Source organism: Podarcis filfolensis, assembly GCF_964270895.1.
Source record: "Podarcis filfolensis genome assembly, chromosome: 13".
Lineage (NCBI taxonomy): Eukaryota > Metazoa > Chordata > Lepidosauria > Squamata > Lacertidae > Podarcis > Podarcis filfolensis.
In genome coordinates this window covers 9,782,212-9,805,611 of record NC_139615.1, presented here as the reverse complement: position 1 = coordinate 9,805,611, position 23,400 = coordinate 9,782,212, and the positions used below count along the sequence as shown (strand labels likewise).

The window sequence follows — 23,400 nt, the reverse complement described above, 5'->3', positions numbered from 1 at the left end:
TAATTGGAGAAGGTCATAGAGACAGAGAGATTTGCGGAAGGATTTGGAGAGGTAACAGAGATTTTCAGAGTGTGGAGGAAGAGGTGGTTGGCAGAGCCTCAGACTGCAGAATAGCTCGAAACACAAGGCATTATCATTGCCATCATCAGCTGCTGAGAAACCAAAAAGTGTAAGGCAGTTTCCACACTGGAAAAGAAGTTGGAGGTGCTGGACTTCTTGAAGGATAGGACGTCTGTGAGTGCTGAGGCATGCAAATTTGGCTGCAACGAATCCAGTATCCAAGTCATCAATGTTCATGAGAGGGAGAAACATGGGACTGTGGCAGCACTGACTGCAAATTTGACCAGCCATGGGGACAAGGCTTTGGTGAAGCAGAGATGGCACGGAACTTATGGGTGGAAGATATGAACTGGACATTGGTTTCTGTGGATAGCAGCATCGTAAACCAAAATCCTCCGATCCTCTAAGACCACTCCCAATCATTCACAGATGAGGACCAGCTTGCCAATGGAATTTAAAGCCAGCCCAGGTTTGCTTAACAGCTTTAAGATTTGCTTAAACCTGAAGAATGTCTGAATGACAGGGGAGGCTGCATATGCAGAAAAAGAGGCTTCCAAAATGAACCCTGCACAACAAGCCGAACACAACATCTGACTGTCAGTCAGACCCCCTGGTGCTTTTATCATATGAAGAATCATTCAGTGAGGGAGAAGAAGAGGAAGAGGAGGAAGAGGAAGAGGAAAAGCCACATTTGTCCCTCACCGGTAAGTGAAGCAGTTTTTTAAAAATAGCTTTAAATTGGTTTTCTAGGAGTTATTCTGGCTTTACATGAGTCTGCTTATATGTGTGATGGCCAGGAATGTGAGTTAACTGTCATAGTTGTTGCCTGGTTAGATATGAAAGCTTGAGTCATGTAAAGTCAGTTCAGTATCACTATGGGAAATATTCTAAGTCCCATCTTTGATACAGTAAAATTACTTAAGGTTTATCTTTAATTTCTTAACTTCTATTCTTTTATTTCATTACTGATAATTAAATGCCAACTCACATAATGGATCGATGCAGTGAATGCTTTGTAAGAGAGAACATTACCTGCCAAGGTTCTACATACTGAGGAGAGAGTTTTCCCTTAGCATCTCTCCTTTTGCGGATGACTGCAGCCAAGTGCATTCTATTTAAGGCATGTGCCAAAGCATAGACAGCATTATAGATACTGTAGCTGTGGCCAGTCATGCTCATTTCAAAAAATGGTGCAGGGAGGCTCTCCAGCATCTCCTCTCCAGTACACGTGGTTGGTGAGAGAGTGGCATTTGAAAGTGAACAACTGAATGCATCTTCCCAGAAATCTTGGATAAAACCATCTGTGTCTGTCCAATAAGGATGTACATTCTGAAGAAAGTCTTGAAATTTGTGAATCTCTTTGGAGTGAATCGCAAAGGAGATAGCACCATGGAACATTCGTATATTAACAGTAAATTTTTGAAGGCTATATAATATGAAATCAAGTTGGGCTGTTGTAATCCATACTTTTCCTTCATGTGACTTCTTATAAGGAAGTAGCAACTGAGTTATCTCCATTGTCTTTATAGCACTTGCTAACCATATAATAAATCTACCTTCTCCATATACAAGAACTGCATTGGCTTTGCTGGTTGTGAAAGGTGTAAATGAAAACCATGCACTCAGCGTTCCTACTATGTTACCGTTATAATGCACATTGGGTTTAACTTTTTCTGTGAATGCTGAACAGAGTCCATTATTGAACAGCATTGGTTCTATTGTCTGTAAGAAAAGTTCTCCAGCTTCATTAGCAGGAGTGATCAGCCCGACCCATTTCCATCCAAAATGCAGAAGTAACTGGATTATTCCCTTGTACTGATGATCTTCATTGGGGACCATGCGGTAAAAGGAAGGGAACTTGGTTCCATCATTTATGGCTGGTTCAAATGAGCCAAATGAAATCTGGAAAAGGAAAAAGCCAAACATTTCCAAGTGTAATAAAAAACTATATAAATCCTATATTTCCCAAATATATGAAGCTTAGGGACAGCACCAACCTCAATTTACATAGAAAAACATAGACAATCTTGCTCTTTGCTTTCTGTGGATATTATTATTACTATTATTACTATTATTGTTATATCACAGTTTCATACTTTTGCACATTGATTCTTTCCAAGTAGAGGGAAGAAAATTTCATTGCTTATTTTAATATACTAATAAATGAATAATTGAGGTGGAGAGAGAGCAATAGAAACTGTTCCTTTGCTCTGTAACCTTTACAGTGGTTGTAGAGATTGGCTGATTCTCCATCTGCTAAGAACTCTCCTGGGAAGATCTCCATAAGATTATATATGTTATGCTGCATGGAAACAAGAAGAGTGAATTATGGAACGAAATACCCATTTTTCAAAATCCATATTCTACCTGTGGAATCTTGAAAAGACCTAAGATGTTTGCCATGCACCAGGAGGTATCAGAGTCAAGTCCCCCAATGGCTCCTATGACATTTTTCTGGATACCACACCTGTAGTTGGGAACAAAGTGATTTGCATTAAAGATCAGGTCCAGAATTGTTCGGTAGGCCATCTTTGAATCATAATAGCTATCATAGATGTGGAATCCCAGAGAGACATTGGGCAACATCTTGGGATTTTTGTTGATCTCATCAACAGCAAAGACCAAAGCAAGGATGTGCTGGTAGAACTTTGTCATCACCCTGCAAATGAAATGAGTTAATGTTTAATGGGAAAATTAAAGAGTGCATATTATCTAGATATAGGAGAGATTCACCCACCTGCCTATAAAGAGAAGGCACAGCCAGCAAAGTTTACTTATTTATTTAGACAATATTTATTTATTTAATACTGTGTCAATAAAAATACATTAAAGTGTTTTCCATAGCTGCTGCAAACTTCATTGACGTCTGCTTCAAACTATCTACTAGGACCACAACATCTTATTGATGATTTCTTACAACCAGTTGAGACCCCATGACTGTGAAATTAATTTTTTTGCTCATCACTTTGCACTTGCTTACAGTCAATTGCATTTCCCATTTTCCTGCCCATGCATTCAGTTTATCATTTTGTTGCTGTTTGCAACCCATGTTTGTTTTCTCCACCCTGGACATTTTGGTATCATCACCTAAGTTAAGTACCTCACTGCTTGCCCATTTTTCTTCTTATGTTTTTATGCCATCCCTTTTCTCTTGCTCTTACTCTCTTTTCTCTCTACCTTTATAGACTTAGATAAAAAAGCTTAATGTTCATTGCCATTAAGCTTTTGTGCATAGTCTATGTGCATGGAGATTTCTAATAAAAATGTGTGTGTGTGTGTAGAAAATCTTTCCATTCTTTTTCTTAAAAAAATTCTAAAGCGTTTTTCTCCAAACCAATCAAAAGTTTTTTTCCAGTCAGCATGACGTGTAAAGAATAAATAAAATAATATTAAGTACAAGTTACTTACAGTGGGGTATTAATGAAGACCTGGGAAGGGTGTTCATTGAAAGAAACTCTGGGTAATATGTAATACATATAAGATACCGTTGCACCAATGACAAGGTCACCAGGTTCATACCACTCATTTGGAACATGAACAGGATTATTTGTGGTGCATTTGACACTTTGTACTTGGGACCCCATGTTGGTGAGAAGCAGAAGTAGAAGCAACATCCTGGTGGCAAATGTCCTTCTCTGCATAGAGACTCCTGTTTCTCTCTACAATATTACTGCTGTCCTCCACTTGATTTGAACAAGAGGGATTGGGTGGTCGTTGTCTGTTAATTTGGTATTTTAAGGGACATGTATCTACCTATTGTTAACTTAAACACTGTCACAACAGAATGCCTTGGATGCCGAATAAGATACAGTGATTTGATATGAAAGAGGGAAACTGAAAACTGAGAGGTAACAAAGTCCAGCCTCTCTCTCCTCCTTTACCATAGCTGCCTATGAAAAACTGGGGAACTAATAATCATTTCAGACTTGCATGTTGCGTGTTTTCCACTCTGACATCTCGAGCTTCAGCTTGTGGAATTGATTATAGTAATTTTAATAATTACAGGGGAGAGAATCACTTTTGTAGTGCTTTTGGAGTCTATGGCGCATCAGCAGTAGGGGAACTAACAAAGTAATTATATTTGTGATGTTGCAGAATAATAGGTTAGGATTGTACCTAGAAGGTCATCCAGTTCATACCCTGTCAATGCAGAATACCCACAAGCCTTTGTTATTTTTTAAAATCCACTGATAAGCAGGAAACAACACTCTTCATAAAATTTCTCTATCAAGTATTTTTTTAGAGTTTCTGAGTGTCAGAAGTACATTGAAGGAAACTAGGGAAGATACCATTAGCAGTTTGGGAGAAAAGCTGATAACCAACTACAGCGAGAAGTAATCCTTGAGCATATATGCCAACAATTTTGAATAATTGTAATACTTACAATTGGCAGATAGTGATATGGAAGTACCCATTTGTTTTTACTTTCTTTGCTTTTCCTCCTTTTTATCTTTTTGCATTGTTTTGTTTGTTCTTTCTGTTTCTTTCTTTCTCTCTCCTTGTTTTATTTTTGTATCGTTATCATTCAGATTTGGAAACATTTATAAGAAGCTTTGGAAGTAAGAAAACAACTCACTCTGAAACTTACTTACAGGTGGTACCTAACACCACGGAAACTACGCCCAGGAACCTCACCAAAATGCTGGAGAGGATACACCTCCACAGGCACATACCTCCACATGTGATGGCAATGTCCTAAAATCCAACTCTTCTGGACCTCGATCATACAAGAAATATGCAAAATAACTAAGCAATATTAGAAGTCACTCCAGAACTGGCCCTACTAAACATCTTCCAAGACAATAATGCCCACTCACAACACAAAGAGCTTATAACCCACCTACTCTCAGTAGCCAGAAGCATCATAGCCTGACACTGGAAAGACTTCTCAGGAGTAAGCGTAGATCAATGGTATCAAATAGTATGGGGAACAGCCTTACGGGAAAACCAACCAATAAACTGAAACTGACAAGGGGACAAACAGAAGATGATGCCTTCACTCCTGTATGGTTAACCTTGATCATATAGCCCAACAAGGCAACAACAAGAACCTGCCAACAGCATATGAATCAGTCTGGCTAACCTGATCCAAACACACACACACACCACTCACGCATGAAAATAAATTTCACTATATCCAGTCAAAGACAACCAGCCACACCCTTAGCCACCCCCAATCTCTTTCACCACCAAAGGAATACAAGCGAATAGTAAAGAGAACCCACACAAGTGATGCTGACACAAAACCCCACACATACACTAAGTAGAATAGAAGCATTGCCACCCGACCCCACCCCACTCACCATCCCCCCTTTTCTTCCTAATGTAGTCCTAACGTCTCAACGAATGAAACTGATCTGTAGAAAATGTAACTTGAAAAAAGAGACATTGCACATAGTTTATTAAACCAAGAAATTTTAATAAAAATATATCTTTCTTTTTAAAAAAAAAATGCTTGGGAGGTGGGGAAGGAAGCAAGAGGGTCCCTGGATGAAAGGCATGGCAGAAAGTGTCTCCCAGGGGGAGAGACTGGGAGAAGAAGTAGGGTCTCAGGGGGGAGATGGGAAGGTCTACTTCTCTGTGTGTGAATAAATGAGTAGATATATATGATATAAATATGATAAAGGGCCCATCTTCTCTCTTTCTCTCCTTATTTTTGGGTTTCTTCTTTTTATTCACCTTGTTCTGTAGACTAGGTTGATTTTTATTGCATTCCATGTTGAAATTTTTCAATAGGATAGAATTGAATTTATTATGGTCCCAGACCAGAGTCACATACCGTATTAAACAAATCAGAAACACAATCAAATTAAGTTTAAATTAACAATCAATATAACGATAAACAATACAGTTATGACAGCAGTTAAAATATAGTTTAAGTCTTAATCTCTACAATATTATCTATAATTTGCTTCTAAGGTCTTAGTCTTTATAATACACAGCTTGTTCCCTAGGTTTTATGGCAACCACACAAAATTTGGCCACCTTTAACGTGATCTCTGGATCCTTGTCCTCTATCAGAGATTTTAAACATTGAGGTTGGGGCCCACTTGGAATTTTCTGTATAACAGGGGTGATAAAAACTGAGCATATATCCCTGTAAAAACAGCATCGTAGCAGGGCATAAGAGATGGTTTTCACCTCTAATGCGCCGCAGGGGCAAACTCGTTATAAAAATTATACATATAAGAACTTCCAGATTGGCAAAGCCAAGTGTATGCACTTGTTTGAGTGGTAGTGCACTAAGGCATATGGTAAATAAGAACAGTTTGAACAAGTAAACCAAAAACCGAATGAAAATAGTAAAACACCTCCTGCTAAATAGCAGCTAGATGTGTTCACTACTGAGGACAAAGCTTTAAAATGAAGCAATTTCAAATCCAAATAGACTAAGGTCAGCAAGAACTTCCAGCCCTCACAAACTTCATCTTCTTCTGTTCTTGGAGTCTCCTATTCTTACTTCATTTTGTTCTTCATTAGCCTTCCAAGACAAACACAAAGATCTCTGAAAAACCCTGCTGACAGCTTTATTTGCATACATTGTTTCTTTCCACTTCTTAGCCAATCTTCTTAGCACAGTAGCACTCTGTTTAGATTCCCATTACCCAAAATCTGAAGTTTCTTTTTTGAAATTTTGTCCTTCCTGTGCAGCTGCTAAAGAGTTTCAAGGGAAAAGTGGTCATTATTCCAAAAGCAAAATCAATGAGAGAGGGTGCCATGCTATTGTATCCACATGTGAATACAGCAGATTTCCATGAGCAAACAAGGCAAGGACCATAGTTAAGTAACATATTCTTTTTATTGAATGAACACAGTTCACACAGTTGGCAGTCACTTACTAGATCGCTATTCTTTGTCAGTCTTTGGTTCTCATTACATGTGAAACCAGATATCCATACAGGTAGCTATTGTGCAAGATGGGGTTCACAAAAGGTCAGGGAGCTGGCATGGATATGGAGTGAAGTTGGAAACAGGGGTAAAAAGCAATCCAGGGCCCTCCAAACAGTCCAGGCCACACTTGATGAAGCCAGGGACCTCTGGCATGATCTGAGATCCATTCCGAAGCAGTTCAAGAGCTGGCCTAATGTCTAATTAGTGTCAAAAACTCTAATTAAATATATGGCTGGAAGCAGAGTGGGAGGATATGAAGTTGAATCTTCTCCAAACTCAGGATTGGGGAAGGGGTCCAATTCCACAGGGTTCTCTTTTGCAAACAACTTATTTGTGGAGAAACTGCATGTAGTTGAGCACCCTGCAGGATCTCTGCCCCGAGGCAACTGTTGAGTGAAGGCAAGGAATCTGTGGGGTGGGGCATCAGGTAGGAAGGAGAATCAGGCACTCAATCTCCTACATTATCCTGGGAATACACACTTTGCAGCTTCCAATGGTCTCCCCAAATTTGTTCAGGAAAGGCACAGAGCCTCTTGAGCAGAAATGTGGGCACCCATGGGGATGAAGGAAAAGAGTAGAAAGGCAAAGTAAATTTTCTGGTAAAGTCTTGGTGGGGAAACGACAGGGAAAGTGATGCCTGCCAGAAAGTCAATTTAGCCTAAGAACCAGCAGAGCCACAAATTCATCTGTCATTTAAACCTTTCTTTGTGTTAGCTGCTCTCTGTTGTTCAGGTCAGGCCTCACCACAATTATGTAACATTTAGGGGAAAAAATGCAAACCAGTAACCCAGCACCAGAAGCAAAGATGGAGAAGATCTCCACAGCCACCATGTATTTTCCTTTGGTGCTCAGGTAAGTTGGAATGAAGGAGAGCCAAACACTGCAGAAGACCAGCATGCTGAAGGTGATGAACTTGGCTTCATTGAAGCTGTCAGGCAACTTCCTGGCTAGGAAGGCGACTGTGAGGCTGAAAGTGGCCAGGAAGCCCATGTAGCCCAAAACACAATAGAACATGGTGACTGACCCTTCATTACAAAGAAATATGATTTCTTCAGGCATTGAGTGCATGTCCACATCTGGGAATGGGGGAGAGGTTGCCAGCCAGAGGACACAGATTCCTACCTGAACAATGGAGCAGGAAAAGACAATGGAATAAGCCAGTTCTTTGCCTACCCATTTCCTCATATTGGATCCTGGTTTGGTAGCCATGAAAGCCAAAACCACCAATATGGTTTTGGCTAAGATGCTGGAGAGGGCCACAGAGAAGACAATGCCAAAAGCATTTTGCCGGAGAAAGCAAGTCACATTATTAGGTTTTCCAATGAACAACAAAGAAGAGAGGAAACACAAGAGGAGGGAGATAAGGAGACCATAGGTGAGGCTTCGGTTGTTGGCTTTGACTATGGCTGTATTGCGATGCTTAATGAAGATGCTGAGCACCAGAATTGTGATCAGAGAGAATAAAAGTGCAGAAGATGTTGAAACAATGGCCAAGGTTTCATCAAAGGCTAGGAAGTTTGGAATCTTAGGAATGCATAGATCCTGGCTGCTCTTTGGAAATTGATCTGCTGGGCAACTGACACATGTTTCCATGTCTGAAAACAAAGAAAGAATGCATAACAATTTCAAGCATCCAATACTATTCTTAAGGATTTCCTCATTGAAATTTTAGGGCAGTGTTTTCTACGTCAAAATGTTTAAGAACTTCTGTATGAAATCTGGAATTTTCTACATGGGTGACATCTTTTTTACTAGTCCCCTTCCTTTTTTGTTGTAACGACTTGTAGTGCATAGCAAAATGAAAAATACATTACTGCAGAAATCTTTGGAGCCCAGAAAGGCAAGATTAATGGGACTTTCAACCTTTTGTCAAACAACCTAAGTCTAACAGGAGAAAATTGATACTAACTATAAACAATGAGAACAACACATCTATTTAAGTTAAGCCTTCCCTCCTCCATCAGTTTAATGACAACAAGGTTGCCAAAGAGTTCAGAGCTTATTAAAATAAATTGGTATATCCTAAAATGACATCTCCCACCTTTCTCATTTGAGATCATTCCTTCTGGACATGGATCACAATCATAACAGCAAAACTTCCTTCCTTCCTTCTTTTTCTTCCCGTATCCAGGATGGCAGTTGTCATTACATATAGAAAGAGGTGGCACCTATTCAAAGATATAGGAAGAATTTAATATGAAGACAAGGTTTGGGTGAATTATTTCTGTTACTTCTTGTACGGTCATTTGAGAAACTAGTACTAGGAAACCACCCCACGGCTTTGGGGTTGTAGTGTCCCAATATGGTCCATTCTGTTTCCTGTGCTATTTATTATCTCAATGAAACTGTTAGGAATAATATCCTAGAATCTGGCTCATGGTATCATCTGGATGCCGATGATGTGAAGTTCTACCTTTCCATTCCATTGGAACGAGAGGAGGTGGTGAAGGTACTGGACAGGTGTCTGAAGACAGTGATGGATGGGATGGGGGCCAAATCCTTATAGCAGAGAAATGCTTTGGATGGGTGGTTCCTATATTTGACCTCTGCAGCAAGAGCTTCTTAAGTCTGGGATACTCCTTGATTCTATCTCATCACTGGAGTCTTAATTATGGAATTTCATGGCCTGTGCAGTTATTTCTGTACCTCAGTGAAGTCTCTGTGCCATTTGATTCTGTCCTCATTAATGGTGAACTCTTTGCCGGGAGGGGCCTGAGGGTCCCACCTTCCCACTTTGACTCTGATGTACGATCTATTTGGGAATGTGACCAAGTTTGTAATATCCAAGCCAGCTGCCAACTCTCCATATTCATTGAATTGAATTTCATCTCCAGCACTGTTGTTGAACGAGATTCTCTGCAGGAATGAGTGTAGCTTGGTGGAAATAGAATCAAAAGGTCAATACAGCATTCTAATAGTCTCATTATGATTGTTGAAGAGCTTTCCTAGATGGTATTAAATCCCTTTCATCTAAGCGTTAAACACTTCAGTTTACAATGCAGAGCACCCTTGTTTCAATTCCCCATACGGGAAGACTAGGAAAACATGAATCAGTGTAAATTCAACAGTTGACAGAATTCCATAAATAAATGTGAAAGAGTTAAGTATATAGACCTGCTTGCTTGGGACCTGCCATTGTCAAGATCCAAGAAAGGGAAGGAATTTGAGAAGTCAAGTAAGAGCTCATGCTCTCATGTTCATGTTCTCAAACATGTTCCCTGAGCATAGGAATGGAACATGAGAACATCTGACTGGACCTTTCATTAGTTTCTGCAGTCAAGATGTATGAGAAGGAGAAGGGTGTGACTGTGGCCTCACTGAATGCAAAGCTCCACAATTGTGCCCTGTGCAACAGGCAAAGCATTCTTCTGGCTATCTCTCAAACTCTTTGGTCCTGGTAGCATCTGAAGCATCATTCAGTGAGAGATAGGAGGGGGAGAAGGAAGATGAAGAGCCACATTTGTCCCTTGCCAGTAAGTACAGCAATTCTTAAGATGTTTTTTAAAAAATGGGTTTCTAGAGGTTATTCTGACTTTAAATGATTTTGCTTGTATGTCCAACTGCCCCCTGTAAAATGTGAGTTGTCTGTAAGTTTGTTGCTTATGAAAGTCTGTGCCATCCAAAATCTGTTTACTATCATTATAGGAAATATTCTAATTCTCTTTCTAATTTCTCAAGTACTTTTCTGTTATTTCTTTACTGATAATTAAATGCTTACTCACATAATGGATCAATGAAGTGAATGCTTTGTAAGAGAGAATGTTACCTGCCAAGGTTCTACATATTGAGGAGAGAGTTTCCCCTTAGCATCTCTACTCTTGTGGATCGCTCCAGCCAATTGCTTGCTATTTAAGGCATGTGCCAAAGCATAGACAGCATTATAGATACTGTAGCTTTGCCCGGTCAAGCTCATTTCAAAAAATGGTGCAGGGAGGCTCTCCAGCATTTCTTCTCCAGTACACATGTGATCGTTGAATATTGAGAGAGTGGAATTTGGAAGTGAACAACTGAATGCATCTTCCCAGAAATCTTGGATAAAACCATCTGCCTCTGTCCAATGAGGACGTATACTCCGAAGAAAGTCTTTAAAGTTGTGAATTTCCTTGGAGTGAATTGCAAAGGATATAGCACCATGGAGCACTTGTATATTAACATTTAATTTTTTTTGAAGGCTATATAATATGAAATCAAGTTGGGCTGTTGTAATCCATACTTTTCCTTCACGTGACTTCTTTTGAGGAAATAGTGGAGTGAACTCCATTATGTTTAAAGCACTTGACAACCATATATTAAATCTACTTTCTCCATATACAAGAACTGCACTGGCTTTGCTGGTTTTGAAAGTTGGTAACAAAATCCTTGAGTCATACAGCATTTTTAGTAAGTTACCATTATAATGCAGATTGAGTTCAACTCTTTCTGTGAATGCTGAACAGATTCCATTCTTGAAAAACATGGGTTCAATTGTCTGTAAGAAATGTTCGCCAGCTTCATCAGCTGTAGTCATGAGCCCAACCCATTTCCATCCAAAATGCAGAAGTAACTGGATTATTCCCTGATACTGAAGGTCTTCATTGGGGACCATGCGGTAGAAAGAAGGGATCTTGGTTTGATCATTTATGCCTTCTTCAAATGAACCATATGAAATCTAGAGAAGGGAAAAGGCAACCATACCCAAGTGCAAAAAAATACTCATGTTAATCAAATTTCTTTGAATATCAGTAGAAAACCTCTGAATCCCTACTGTACAAAGTTTGGGGACAGCACCAACCTCAATTTGCATAGATAACAAAGACAATCTTGCTCAATGTTTTCTGCATATATTATTATTATTATTATTATTATTATTATTATTATTATTATTATTATTGTATTGTACTGTATTGTATTGTCAGATCTTCATACTTGTACACATTGATTGTCTCCAAGAACAGGGGAGCATTTATCATGGCTCATGTTAATATACTGCTAGGTGGATGAATCAACAAACTCCAAGGTGGAGGTGGAGCAATAGAAATTGTTGATTATGCTCTTTTGCTCTCTAACCTTTATAGCGATTGTAGAGAAAGGTTAATTCTCTATCTACTTATAACTCTCTCAGGAAGATATCTTGGGGAATCTTGAAGATTTCCATACGATTGTATATGTTATTCTTCTCTGAGCAGAATCAACCACATCATATAAAATATCAGTAAAATACAGAAATGCCATACCAAACACTTTCAGCCAAGGTTAAAACAACAAAGAATGAAATCCAACAATGCAGGAGAACAGCCCAAAACTGACACCACTATAAAACTCTGCAGAAGGCCAAATGCTGGAACAATAACAATAAACAGTGTTTTCAATTAGCTTCTGAAAATTAATAATGCTGAATAACATCCTAGTTCCCTAGGAATGGAATATCTTGATTTTTAACGGGAAGAACTTTATTAGTTAACGTCTTGTGAATTATTAAAGCATTTGTCTTTTTAAAAATATTTTTTTATTAAAGATATTCCTCATTTACAAAAGAGCATGCATTGTCTCTTTCTTCATGTTGTGTTTTCTATAGATCAGTTACATTTGTTGTGAGACATTGGTGTTATATGCAGTATAGGACTGGGAAGAAAATAGGCGGGGAGAGGAGAGAGGGTGTGGGGTGGTCAACCTTATGTTCTTTTACTTAGTGTATGCGTGGGGTTTTTATTTCAGTGACTATGGCATGAATAGTTTTTTCCTTTTCTGTTCAAAACCCATATTCTACCTGTGGAATCTTGAAAAGACCTAAGACGTTTGCCATGCACCAGGAGGTATCAGAGCTAAGTCCCCCAATGACTCCTATTACATTTTTCTGGACGCCACACCTGTAGTTGGGAATAAAGTGACGTGATTTAAAGAGCAGGTCCAGGGTGGTTCGGTAGGTCATCTTTGAATCATAATAAATGTCATAGATGTGGAATCCCAGCGAGACATTGGGCAACATCCTGGGATTTTCGTTGATCTCATCAACGGCAAACACCAAAGCAAGGATTTGCTGGTAAAACTTTGTCATCACTCTGCAAATGAATTGAGTTACTGTTTAGTGGGGAAATTACAGAGTGTGCATAATCTAGATACGAGATTATCTATTTGCCTTTCTGTAAAGAGAGGACACAATCAGAAATGTTTATACTTTTTTAGACAATACAGTTATACCTTATGTTACGTTTGCTTCGTGATGCGTTTTTTCAGGTTGTGCCCTGCGGCGACCTGGAAGTATACCGGAAAGGGTTACTTCCAGGTTTCACCGCTCGCACATGCGCACAAGCGCCAAATTGCGCCATGCACCTGCACAGATACGGCGCTTCAGGTTGCAGGCTTTTCATGTTGCAAACGGGCCTCCAGAACAGATCCCGTTCGCAACCAGAGGTACCACTGTAGTATTATACAGCTGTGTCAGAAGAATATACTAAAGTGCGTGTGTGCCTGGAGATTTCTAAAAAACAAAGTTCTAAAGCTTTCATTCCAAATCAATCTAAGTTAAGTCAGATACAACATTTAAGGAATAAAAGAAAATACAAAAAAATACTGGTTACTTACATTGGCTTATAAATGAAGGCTTGGGAAGGGTGTATATCGAAGGATAAATTGGGGACTATATAACAGATATGAGATGCCATTGCACCAATGACCAGGTCACCTGGCTCATACCACTCATGTGGAACATGAACAGGATGGTTTGTTGTGCATTTAACACCTTGTACACTTTGTACTTGGGACACCATATTGGGGAGCAGGAGAAGCAGCAGGAGCAACATCCTGATGGCTAATTGTGTGCATGGACTCCCCTGCTTCTCTCTACAGTATTATTCCTCTCCTCCACCTGAGCTGAACAAGACAAACTGGGTGGCAGCTGACTCTGTCAATTTGGCACTGTAAGGGGCACGTATTCACCTTATTGTCAACTTAAAGACTGTCACAACAGAAATCCTCGGAAGCCAAACAAGATACAGTGATTTGTTATGAAAGGGGGAAACTCATAACTGATAGGTAACAAAGCCCGGCCTCTCTCTCCTCCCTTACCATAGCTGCCTATGAAGCACTGGGGAGCTTATAATCATTTCAGACTTGCCTGTTGATCCTTTTCCCACTCTGACTTCTGGAGCCTTGGCCAGGTGAATTGATTATTGTAATTTTAATAATTACAGGGGAGGATATCAATTGTGCAGTGCTTTTGGAGTCTATGATGTATAAGCAGTAGGCAGTGGTTGTTGTTTTTTCTTTTTCTGATGGTACTCAAGGTTATGTAGCACCAGCACCTGTTTTCCCGGGTGAAAAGCACTGGTTAAAAATGTGGCACTTAGTGTAACAACTTCATGATGAGTGCTGGCACTGTTTTTCTAGAAGAAAAGCACTGGCAAAAGGGGAACTGCCAATGTAATCATATTTGTTGCACTATAGAATCTTAGATAAAGAATGAACCTACAGTCCACTCCCTATGAACCCCCTCTTATTGCAGCATTAATCCTGTCCCTTGCTTAGGAAATAGCAAGGGAAATAAATCAATATATTTTATGAACACGTTTGCCTGTGTCTCAGCACCTTCACTCTTAGGGGAATTATTTGGTTGTCTCCCTGGGGTTACAGGATGTTTATAAAATGTTTTATCTTTCCATCCTGCCCATGTTCAAGATGCACAACAGGAGAGTCTCCATAAATTCCTTCATGACGATAAAGCAATCAGCTGCAATGGATTAAAATGTAGAATGGACTTTCAAAGGCCTAGATATCAGATGTACCCATGGTTGAATTTCTGTAGCCCTTTGGAGGAAAGGTAGCTTGGATGACTCTTCAACATATTTGTTTTGTTTTGTTTTGTTTTACTCTGACAAACTGAGTATTGTAAATCAGATTCAAGTTTGTTTTTGTGTTAACATAGGGGTGCAAAACTAATGTTTGTTCATCAAGTGCGGATCAGAGATAGTTTGAAAGGGATTTTAAGCATAAGATAAAGGTAAAGGGACCCCTGACCATTAGGTCCAGTCGTGGCCGACTCTGGGGTTGCGGCGCTCATCTCGCTTTATTGGCCGAGGGAGCCGGTGTACAGCTTCCGGGTCATGTGGCCAGCATGACTAAGCCGCTTCTGGTGAACCAGAGCAGCGCACGGAAACGCCGTTTACCTTCTGTGACAATGCTGGGGAATTCTATTGCTGGAGCCTTCACTCAAATCTGGATTTACTTGCAAAAAAATAGCTTGGACTCATGTGAACACATGATGCTGCCTTCTACTGAGTCAGATGCACATTGATCCATCTAGCCCAGAATGATCTACTCTGAGGCCCCATCTGCACAGAGGGGTTTAACACTCAATCCCAGGGAACTCTGGGAATTGTAGCTCTGTGAGGGGAACAAGGGTCTCCTAACAATTCTCAGCACCTTTAGCAAAAACCCATCGCAGTTTCCCTCAGTATAAACATATCTGCAAGCCAGATATGTTTTGGGGGGAACAAGCCAAAATTGCTGGGGAACCCCCCCATAGTGATTTTTAGCTTTTGGAGCTGTTTCCGCTGCTTTTTCCATAACACTTTCCCAGACATTTTCCCAATTCTGCAAAAATCCCCCCTGACACCATTTTTTACACCCGAAAACTAGGACATGTCAGGAATTTTTAACTGCATTGCAAAATTCAGAGAAGTGAGGCTTTTGAATGAATGGCTGCATTTTGGTTTGTGAGTTGTGCTGGGAAATGTAAATTAGGTAGGTTTGTCTTCAGACGTGAACTGAACCAAATTTCTCCTCCATTCCTAGAAGTAGCCTGTGCTCAATTTGCCAGCACCTCTACTATCACCGAACACCCGATCCACTTCCATCCTCATGCTTGCCTCCACCCCATTTCATCCATCAAATGTATATCCAGTATTTCTGCTTATTAAATCCTGCTCATTGTGTTCTGTCCAGTGCCCAGTAAAGGGATTACATAGTGATGTGTATTTAACATTTCTTTCTCCATTTTTTTCTAATGGCAGCTGTGGGGGAAGAGAAGAATTTCTGCTTTTGTTTGATCTTCTTGCTTAGGTGCTATACCTTCTTACTTAGGCTCCCATGATCTGGAACACAGCCACGATTAGATGAAGAAACCCAACCTGACTGTGGGGATTCAGTTCACTCTCTCTGGGTTTTCTGATGTTCTGGAGCTCCAGCTCCTCTTTTTCCTGCTCTTCCTTTTCATCTACATGTTGACTCTTCTCGGAAACATCCTCATATTCCTCACCATCTGGTTCAGCCCTGTGCTCCATTCCCCCATGTACTATTTTCTTGGCGAGCTTTCCATCCTGGATGTGCTTTATTCCAGCACCACCGTGCCCAAGATGCTGACCAGCTTCCTGACTGGTTCCCAAGCCATTTCCTTTGAGGGCTGTGTGGCTCAGCTCTATGCCTTCCACTTCTTTGGAGGCACCGAGTGTTTCCTGCTCACTGTCATGGCATATGACCGCTATGTGGCCATCTGTGACCCTCTCCGCTACTCTGGGATCATGAGCAATGTGTCTTGCATCAGACTGGTGACTGCAACCTGCCTGGTGGGGGCACTTCATTCGACTCTTCAGACTGTGCTCACGTTTCGCCTCCCTTACTGTGGGCCTTACAAACTTGACCACTATTTCTGTGATGTCCCACCCTTACTGAAGGTAGCCTGTGCAGAAACCTCTCTGAATGAGACCGTGGCCACAGTGAACATTGGTGTTGTGGCACTGAGCAGCTTTGCTTTGATCCTTGGTTCTTATATCCGCATTGCCACCACAATTCTCAAGATGCGCTCCGAGGAAGGGAAGAGGAAGGCCTTCTCCACCTGCGCATCTCACCTCACTGTAGTCCTCCTCCTTTATGGCCCTTGCATATTCATTTACATGCAACCATCCACCAACCACTCTGCCCTGAACATTGTGGCCCTCTTTTACACATCTGTGACACCTGCCCTGAACCCCATCATCTACACCTTGAGAAATGAAGAAATCAAGAAGATGGTGAAGAAACTGGCATTCAAGAAGGTGTTTTCTTGAAAGACAGCAATGCAGCTTCTGTAGACAGAAGCACCATGAGTTGGGATGAATTGTACCTCTATGAGTTGTAGCCACTGCTAATCTTGCTCAGAGTAGATCCTCTGAATGCCAGTTGCTGGGAATCACAAGTGGGGAGAGTTGCTGTTGCGCATAGATCTTCCTGTGGGTTATTGGTTTGCCATTGTGAGAACAGGATGTTGGGCTAGCTGGGCCTTGGGCATGATCCAGTAGTGGTCTTCTGATGTTATGTTCTTAATGGACATGACTATATTTGCTCCAATATTTTCAATGGGTCTATTCTGAGCATAACTTTGTTAGATACACTCCTATGTCTATTTGTGGGGGATAGTCGTGCAATGAATACTACTCATATTGATCCAGAGGAGAACTCCAACGTATAGTTAGCAGAGTAAAAACTTAGCTGCAGGATTCCCCAAAAATAGACCAGAGGCAATTAATATTTCATTCAGCAGAGCTTTATGGCTACTGAAGGCAAATGGTCACAAATCCAATACAGTGGTACCTCGGGTTACATACGCTTCAGGTTACATACGCTTCAGGTTACAGACTCCACTAACCTAGAAATAGTAGAATCATAGAATCATAGAGTTGGAAGAGATCACAAGGGTCATCGAGTCCAACCCCCTGCCAAGCAGGAAACACCATCAGAGCACTCCTGACATATGGTTGTCAAGCCTCTGCTTAAAGACCTCCAAAGAAGGAGACTCCACCACATTCCTTGGCAGCAAATTCCACTGTCGAACAGCTCTTACTGTCAGGAAGTTCTTCCTAATGTTTAGGTGGAATCTTCTTTCTTGTAGTTTGGATCCATTGCTCCATGTCCGCTTCTCTGGAGCAGCAGAAAACAACCTTTCTCCCTCCTCTATGTGACATCCTTTTATATATTTGAACATGGCTATCATATCACCCCTTAACCTCCTCTTCTCCAGGCTAAACATGCCCAGCTCCCTTAGCCATTCCTTATAAGGCATTGTTTCCAGGCCTTTGACCATTTTGGTTGCCCTCCTCTGGACACGTTCCAGTTTGTCAGTGTCCTTCTTGAACTGTGGTGCCCAGAACTGGACACAGTACTCCAGGTGAGGTCTGACCAGAGCAGAATACAGTGGCACTATTACTTCCCTTGATCTAGATGCTATACTCCTATTGATGCAGCCCAGAATTGCATTGACTTTTTTAGCTGCCGCGTCACACTGTTGGCTCATGTCAAGTTTGTGGTCAACCAAGACTCCTAGATCCTTTTCACATGTACTGCTCTCAAGCCAGGTGTCACCCATCTTGTATTTGTGCCTCTCACTTTTTTTGCCCAAGTGCAATACTTTACATTTCTGCCTGTTAAAATTCATCTTGTTTGTTTTGGCCCAGTTCTCTAATCTGTCAAGGTCGTTTTGAAGTGTGATCCTGTCCTCTGGGGTGTTAGCCACCCCTCCCAGTTTGGTGTCATCTGCAAATTTGATCAGGATGCCCTTGAGTCCATCATCCAAGTCGTTGATAAAGATGTTGAATAAGACCGGGCCCAAGACAGAACCCTGTGGCACCCCACTAGTTAAGAACTTTGCTTCGGGATGAGAACAGAAATCGTACAGCAGTGGCACAGTGGCAGCAGGAGACCCCATTAGCTAAAGTGGTGCTTCAGGTTAAGAACAGTTTCAGGTTAAGAACAGACCTCCAGAACGAATTAAGTTCTTAACCCGAGGTACCACTGTACATTCAGGATTGGCACTGTCCGTAAGAAATCCAGTTGCAGCAGACTTAACTTAAACTTACAGTAACTTATAATAAGACTGAAACCTTAACACTAAGTAAGCATACTATATACAGAACAACATACCAGAAGGAAAGAGAGACAGAAAGGTGAAACCCGGGCTCCTTCTGGCCTTATTATTATAGTCAGCATGACCTTGACAGAAAGAAATAACAGAACCATTTTAAGCCAGCCGTACTCAGCTTCTCTGAAGGAATAACCCAAACATCAGGAACCAACATTTCTTCTTCTCCCCCCCTCTTTATTTTTTCTTCTTTCTTCTTTTCTTCGTTTCTTCTCTTTTGTTCCTTTTTTCATATATATGTGCTTATTTGAAATATATATGTATGTATGTATTTGTAACATTTTGCTTATATTTTGTAACAATTATGTTAAACAAACAATAAAATTATCCAAAAAATAGAAAATGCAAAAAAAAAACCCCACCACTTTATTTTTCTGTTATTAAACCTGTTCTCATTCTAAAATGTTATTTGTTGTATTTTATGGCCAAATGTAGTAAGACCAGGTGTCTGATGAAATTAGAAGTCCTTTGGAGAGATAAAATACTGCCTGGAAACAAATACAACATTCCTTACATTGAAAACTCTCATTTCTCACTAGTAGTTATTATTCTGCACGAATGATGCAAACACCAGTAATTGCTCATTAAACTTGGTGTGTAGATCCTTTAGGACACTTTTCCTTGGAGTCACCCAACTGATGTCAAAATATGCTTGGGGAGAATTCTCGTCTCCCATGATGAATAAGAACCAGAGATATGGTGAGAAGAGGGTTCATAATTCCCCCAGCTGGTGTACTCAAACCGACCTTGAAATGTGGCTGAGGAAGACATTTGTTTTGTCCTTGTACACTCTAGAGCTTCTCGTTCAAGCGTCTTGCAACTTCTGAAGAAGATGCAAACACTGGCCCCTTCTCAAGGCAGCTAAGGAAGCTGCATGGGTCATTGACTTGGATCACCCCTCTCTAAAAATACAGGGAGATCTATTTGTCAGAGTATTTGCAAGATGCAGGAATATTGTGCACCTGAATACAACTAATCTGACATTCAGTTGTACCAACAGTTCAAATCCTTCCAACTGGAAATTTCCATAGTTTAGGGACTCATGTTCATGTAGATCACGTATTGACTTTGATGCAAGAGTCATTGTCTGGAGACATCCTAGAGCTCTTATAAAGACAGGGAGATACAACTATGTTCTGCATTTGAAGGCCGATGCAACTGATTTTTGCCGGCTTATTTGTGGTTCAGGTAAGTTCAAATACTGCTGATTGAAAAGGTCCATAGTTAAGAATCGATGTTCTCATAGCTCAGTATGACTTCAAGAGGGCTATCTCCTCAACCCAGATATTTCAGGGTGAGAACACACCTGATCTGCATATTGCTCCTAATTTGATTAGGGAGACTATGCTGTGGGAAGTGGCTGTGGGAAGTGGGTGTTGGAAGAACAGAGAAGCAAACCTGCCTAGTTTCAGCTTCCTGAAATAAAAAGTGAAGGAAAACATAGCTATCCATCAAAATTGGCAATTCTCTGTATTTCACAATGCTGCTCTCTAACCAAATGCTGTGTACAAAAATGCACATATTAGGTGGAAGAGTGCATAGAAATACATATATTAGTGAAATCAATATACAGAATGCATTATGTTAGGCAAAATTATTTGCCAAAATGTGTCTATTAGCCAAAATTGCATGTAGAATTCTGACTATATTGGGAGAAATGCTGGTGAATTTCCATTAGGATTTTTTTTAAAAATGTAAATTGATGTGGAAATGTGGCAAACTGATTGGAAAAAATGAAATGGAGATAAATCAAAATGGACTGATTAGTTTCTCCTCCTCCTCCTCCTCTTTCCCTCCTCAAAATTCTCATTTTCTTCCCACATTCAGGTGTGTTCCATTAACAACCACAACAATCAATTGAAGGTAGATGGAGAAAGACAACTTCACTCTTGTGATTAAATTCACTCTCCTGGGTTTCTCTGAAGTCCAGGGTCTTCAGATCTTTTTCACTCTCTTTCTTGCCATTTACCTCTTGACGTTGCTCGGGAATGCCGTCATACTCTTCACAATCCGCCTCAGTCCTCAGCTCCACTCCCCTATGTACTACTTCCTCTCTGAACTGTCCCTCCTAGATGTGTGTTACTCCACTACCACCGTTCCGAAGATGATGGCTGGCTTCATCAATGGCTCTCAAAGCATCTCTTACCAGAGCTGTGTGGCTCAGCTTTACTTCTTCCACTTCTGTGGGGGCACAGAGGGCTTTCTCCTCACTGTCATGGCCTTTGATCGTTATGTGGCCATATGCAACCCCCTTCGCTACTCTTCCATTATGAGCAAGATGGTTTGTGCCCAGTTCATGGCTGGAACGTGCCTCATTGGAACCATCCATTCCACTATTCAGACCGTCCTCACTTTCCGTCTCCCTTACTGTGGCCCTTATGAGCTTGAGCACTACTTCTGTGATGTCCCACCTTTGCTCAAAGTGGCCTGTGCTGACACATCGATAAACAAAGTTGTCATCATGATCAATGTTGGCGTGGTTGCCCTCTGTTGCTTCATCTTGATCGCGGGCTCCTATGCACATATTGTTGCCACCATACTGAAGATGCGCTCGGAAGAAGGAAAAAGAAAAGCTTTCTCTACCTGCACAGCCCACCTCATCGTGGTCTTGACTCTCTACGTCCCTTGTGTCCTCATATACTTGCAGCCAGCCACAACCAACTCGGTTCAGAAGGTGATGTCCATTTTCTACACAGCTATCACCCCTGCACTAAACCCCATCATCTATTCCTTGAGAAGTGAAGAAATCAAAAGGGCAATGAAGAAACTTGTATTTAGGAAAGTATCTTCCTGAATGAAAGGGAAGGAATGAAGGAGAGAGAGAGCTTGGCAAGTGGTGAGTTCAAGTAAACTGGTCACAATGTAGCCACCAATTGCTGTATCCTCCATCAACTTCTCCAATCCTATTCTAAAACCATCTTTGTTGGTGGCTCCCACCATGTCCTGTGGTAGCAAATTTCGCAGTCTAATGGAGTGTATGGGATGATGAATACAGTGGTGCCCCGCAAGACGAACGCCTCGCAAGATGAAAAACCCGCTAGACGAAAGGGTTTTTCCGTTTTGGAGGCGCTTCGCAAAACGAATTTCCCTCTGGGCTTCCTTCGCAAGACGAAAGCCCATAGGGAAATCTCCAGGACAGCGGGGAAGCGCAGCGCGTCTTCCCCACTGTCCTCGGACCTCCTCCGAAGGCTGGCGGTGGGGCGGAGAGACCTCCTCCCGCCACCAGCCTTCGGAAGGCTGCTCGGAAGGCTGGCGGCGGGAGGAGGTCTCTCCGCCCCACCGCCAGCCTTCGGAAGGCTGCTCGGAAGGCTGGCGGCGGGAGGAGGTCTCTCCGCCCCACCGCCAGCCTTCGGAAGGCTGCTCGGAAGGCTGGCGGCGGGAGAAGGTCTCTCCGCCCCACCGCCAGCCTTCGGATGGCTGTCCTGAAGACTTGTGGTGGGAGGAGGGTTTTCCTTCCCACCGCCAACATTCAGAATGCTTTTCTGAATGTTGGCGGTGGGGAGGAAAAACCCTCCTCCCACCGCAAGCCCCGGGAACAGAGGAGAAGCGCTGCGTGCCTTCCCCTCTGTTCCCGGACCTGTCCTGAAGGCTTGCGGTGGGAGGAGGGCTTTCCTCCCCACCGCCAACATTCAGAATGCTGTTCTGAATGTTGGCGGTGGGGAGGAAAAACCCTCCTCTCACCGCAAGCCCCGGGAACAGAGGAGAAGCGCTGCGCGCCTTCCCCTCTGTTCCCGTACCTGTCCTGAAGGCTTGCAGTGGGGAGAAAAGCCCTTCTCCTCACCACCAGCCTGGCAAGCAGTCTCCATAGGAACACATTAATTGATTTTCAATGCATTCCTATAGGAAACCGTGCTTCGCAAGACGAAAAACTCGCAAGAAGAAAAAACTTGCGGAACGAATTAATTTCGTCTTGTGAGGCACCACTGTATCCTTTTTCCATCTTGAATCTTTTTGCTTTCAGCTTTGTTCCATGGCCCTGGTTCTAGTACTATGAAAGGGGGAGCAAACTGTTTCTGTCTGGTTCAGTCATAATCTCTTGACCTGACCTACTTCATGGGTTGCTGTGAGAATAACAGTGGTGGGATGTTTCATCCCCTCCACCCACCCATCCACCGTTTTTTGTTTTTTTGAAACTGAATCTTCCACCTGCCTCTTTCTACACATCCCTGCTTGAACACTGAGGTCTTCAGGGGAGTTAGGGTCATTTGTCTCCCATAATTTGGCGGCACAGCTCATATTCATGAAGCATCATGCATTCAATATGGTGGGTTCAATTTTGTGGAACTGAGATGAGACAGGGCCACTCCCTGATGGAACTTCTGGAGGCTAGTCGGTAACTTTTTATTTCAATAAGAATTTAAGGACATTTCTGATTTTATAGCTGGCTTGTAACGGAGTTTGTCTCTATTGTGTTTTTTCGGCTTATTGTACACTGCTTAGAGACAATTGCAGTTAAGTGGTATAAATAAGAAATAAATAACCTGATTAATCCAATTCTGCATTAAGACATCTAATTGTATCTTGGCTGCCCCTGGCACAGTATCATATGTGCTAAAAATCCTGCTCTGCTCTGCTCACCACCT

The 23,400-nt window shown here is 41.6% G+C and overlaps 3 protein-coding genes across 3 annotated transcripts; 2 read left to right on the top strand and 1 right to left on the bottom strand.

Moving 5' to 3' along the window:
- Positions 1–7,644: 7,644 nt before the first annotated feature.
- Positions 7,645–12,985, bottom strand: LOC310748515 (vomeronasal type-2 receptor 26-like; the record flags this gene model as incomplete). The annotated part of the gene is made up of 5 exons (XM_083584346.1): positions 7,645–8,546; positions 8,993–9,119; positions 9,598–9,825; positions 10,718–11,599; positions 12,698–12,985. 5 exons carry the CDS (start codon positions 12,983–12,985, stop codon positions 7,645–7,647), a joined length of 2,427 nt encoding a protein of 808 aa, XP_083440472.1.
- LOC310747152 (olfactory receptor 10G4-like) lies at positions 10,351–21,695 on the top strand. The gene is made up of 2 exons (XM_083581504.1): positions 10,351–10,424; positions 20,645–21,695. The coding sequence occupies exon 2, from the start codon at positions 20,685–20,687 to the stop codon at positions 21,609–21,611; it is 927 nt and encodes a 308-aa protein (XP_083437630.1). The 5' UTR covers positions 10,351–10,424; positions 20,645–20,684; the 3' UTR covers positions 21,612–21,695.
- Positions 16,041–16,970, top strand: LOC310747151 (olfactory receptor 10G7-like; the record flags this gene model as incomplete). The annotated part of the gene is made up of 1 exon (XM_083581503.1): positions 16,041–16,970. The coding sequence occupies one exon, from the start codon at positions 16,041–16,043 to the stop codon at positions 16,968–16,970; it is 930 nt and encodes a 309-aa protein (XP_083437629.1).
- Positions 21,696–23,400: the final 1,705 nt, after the last annotated feature.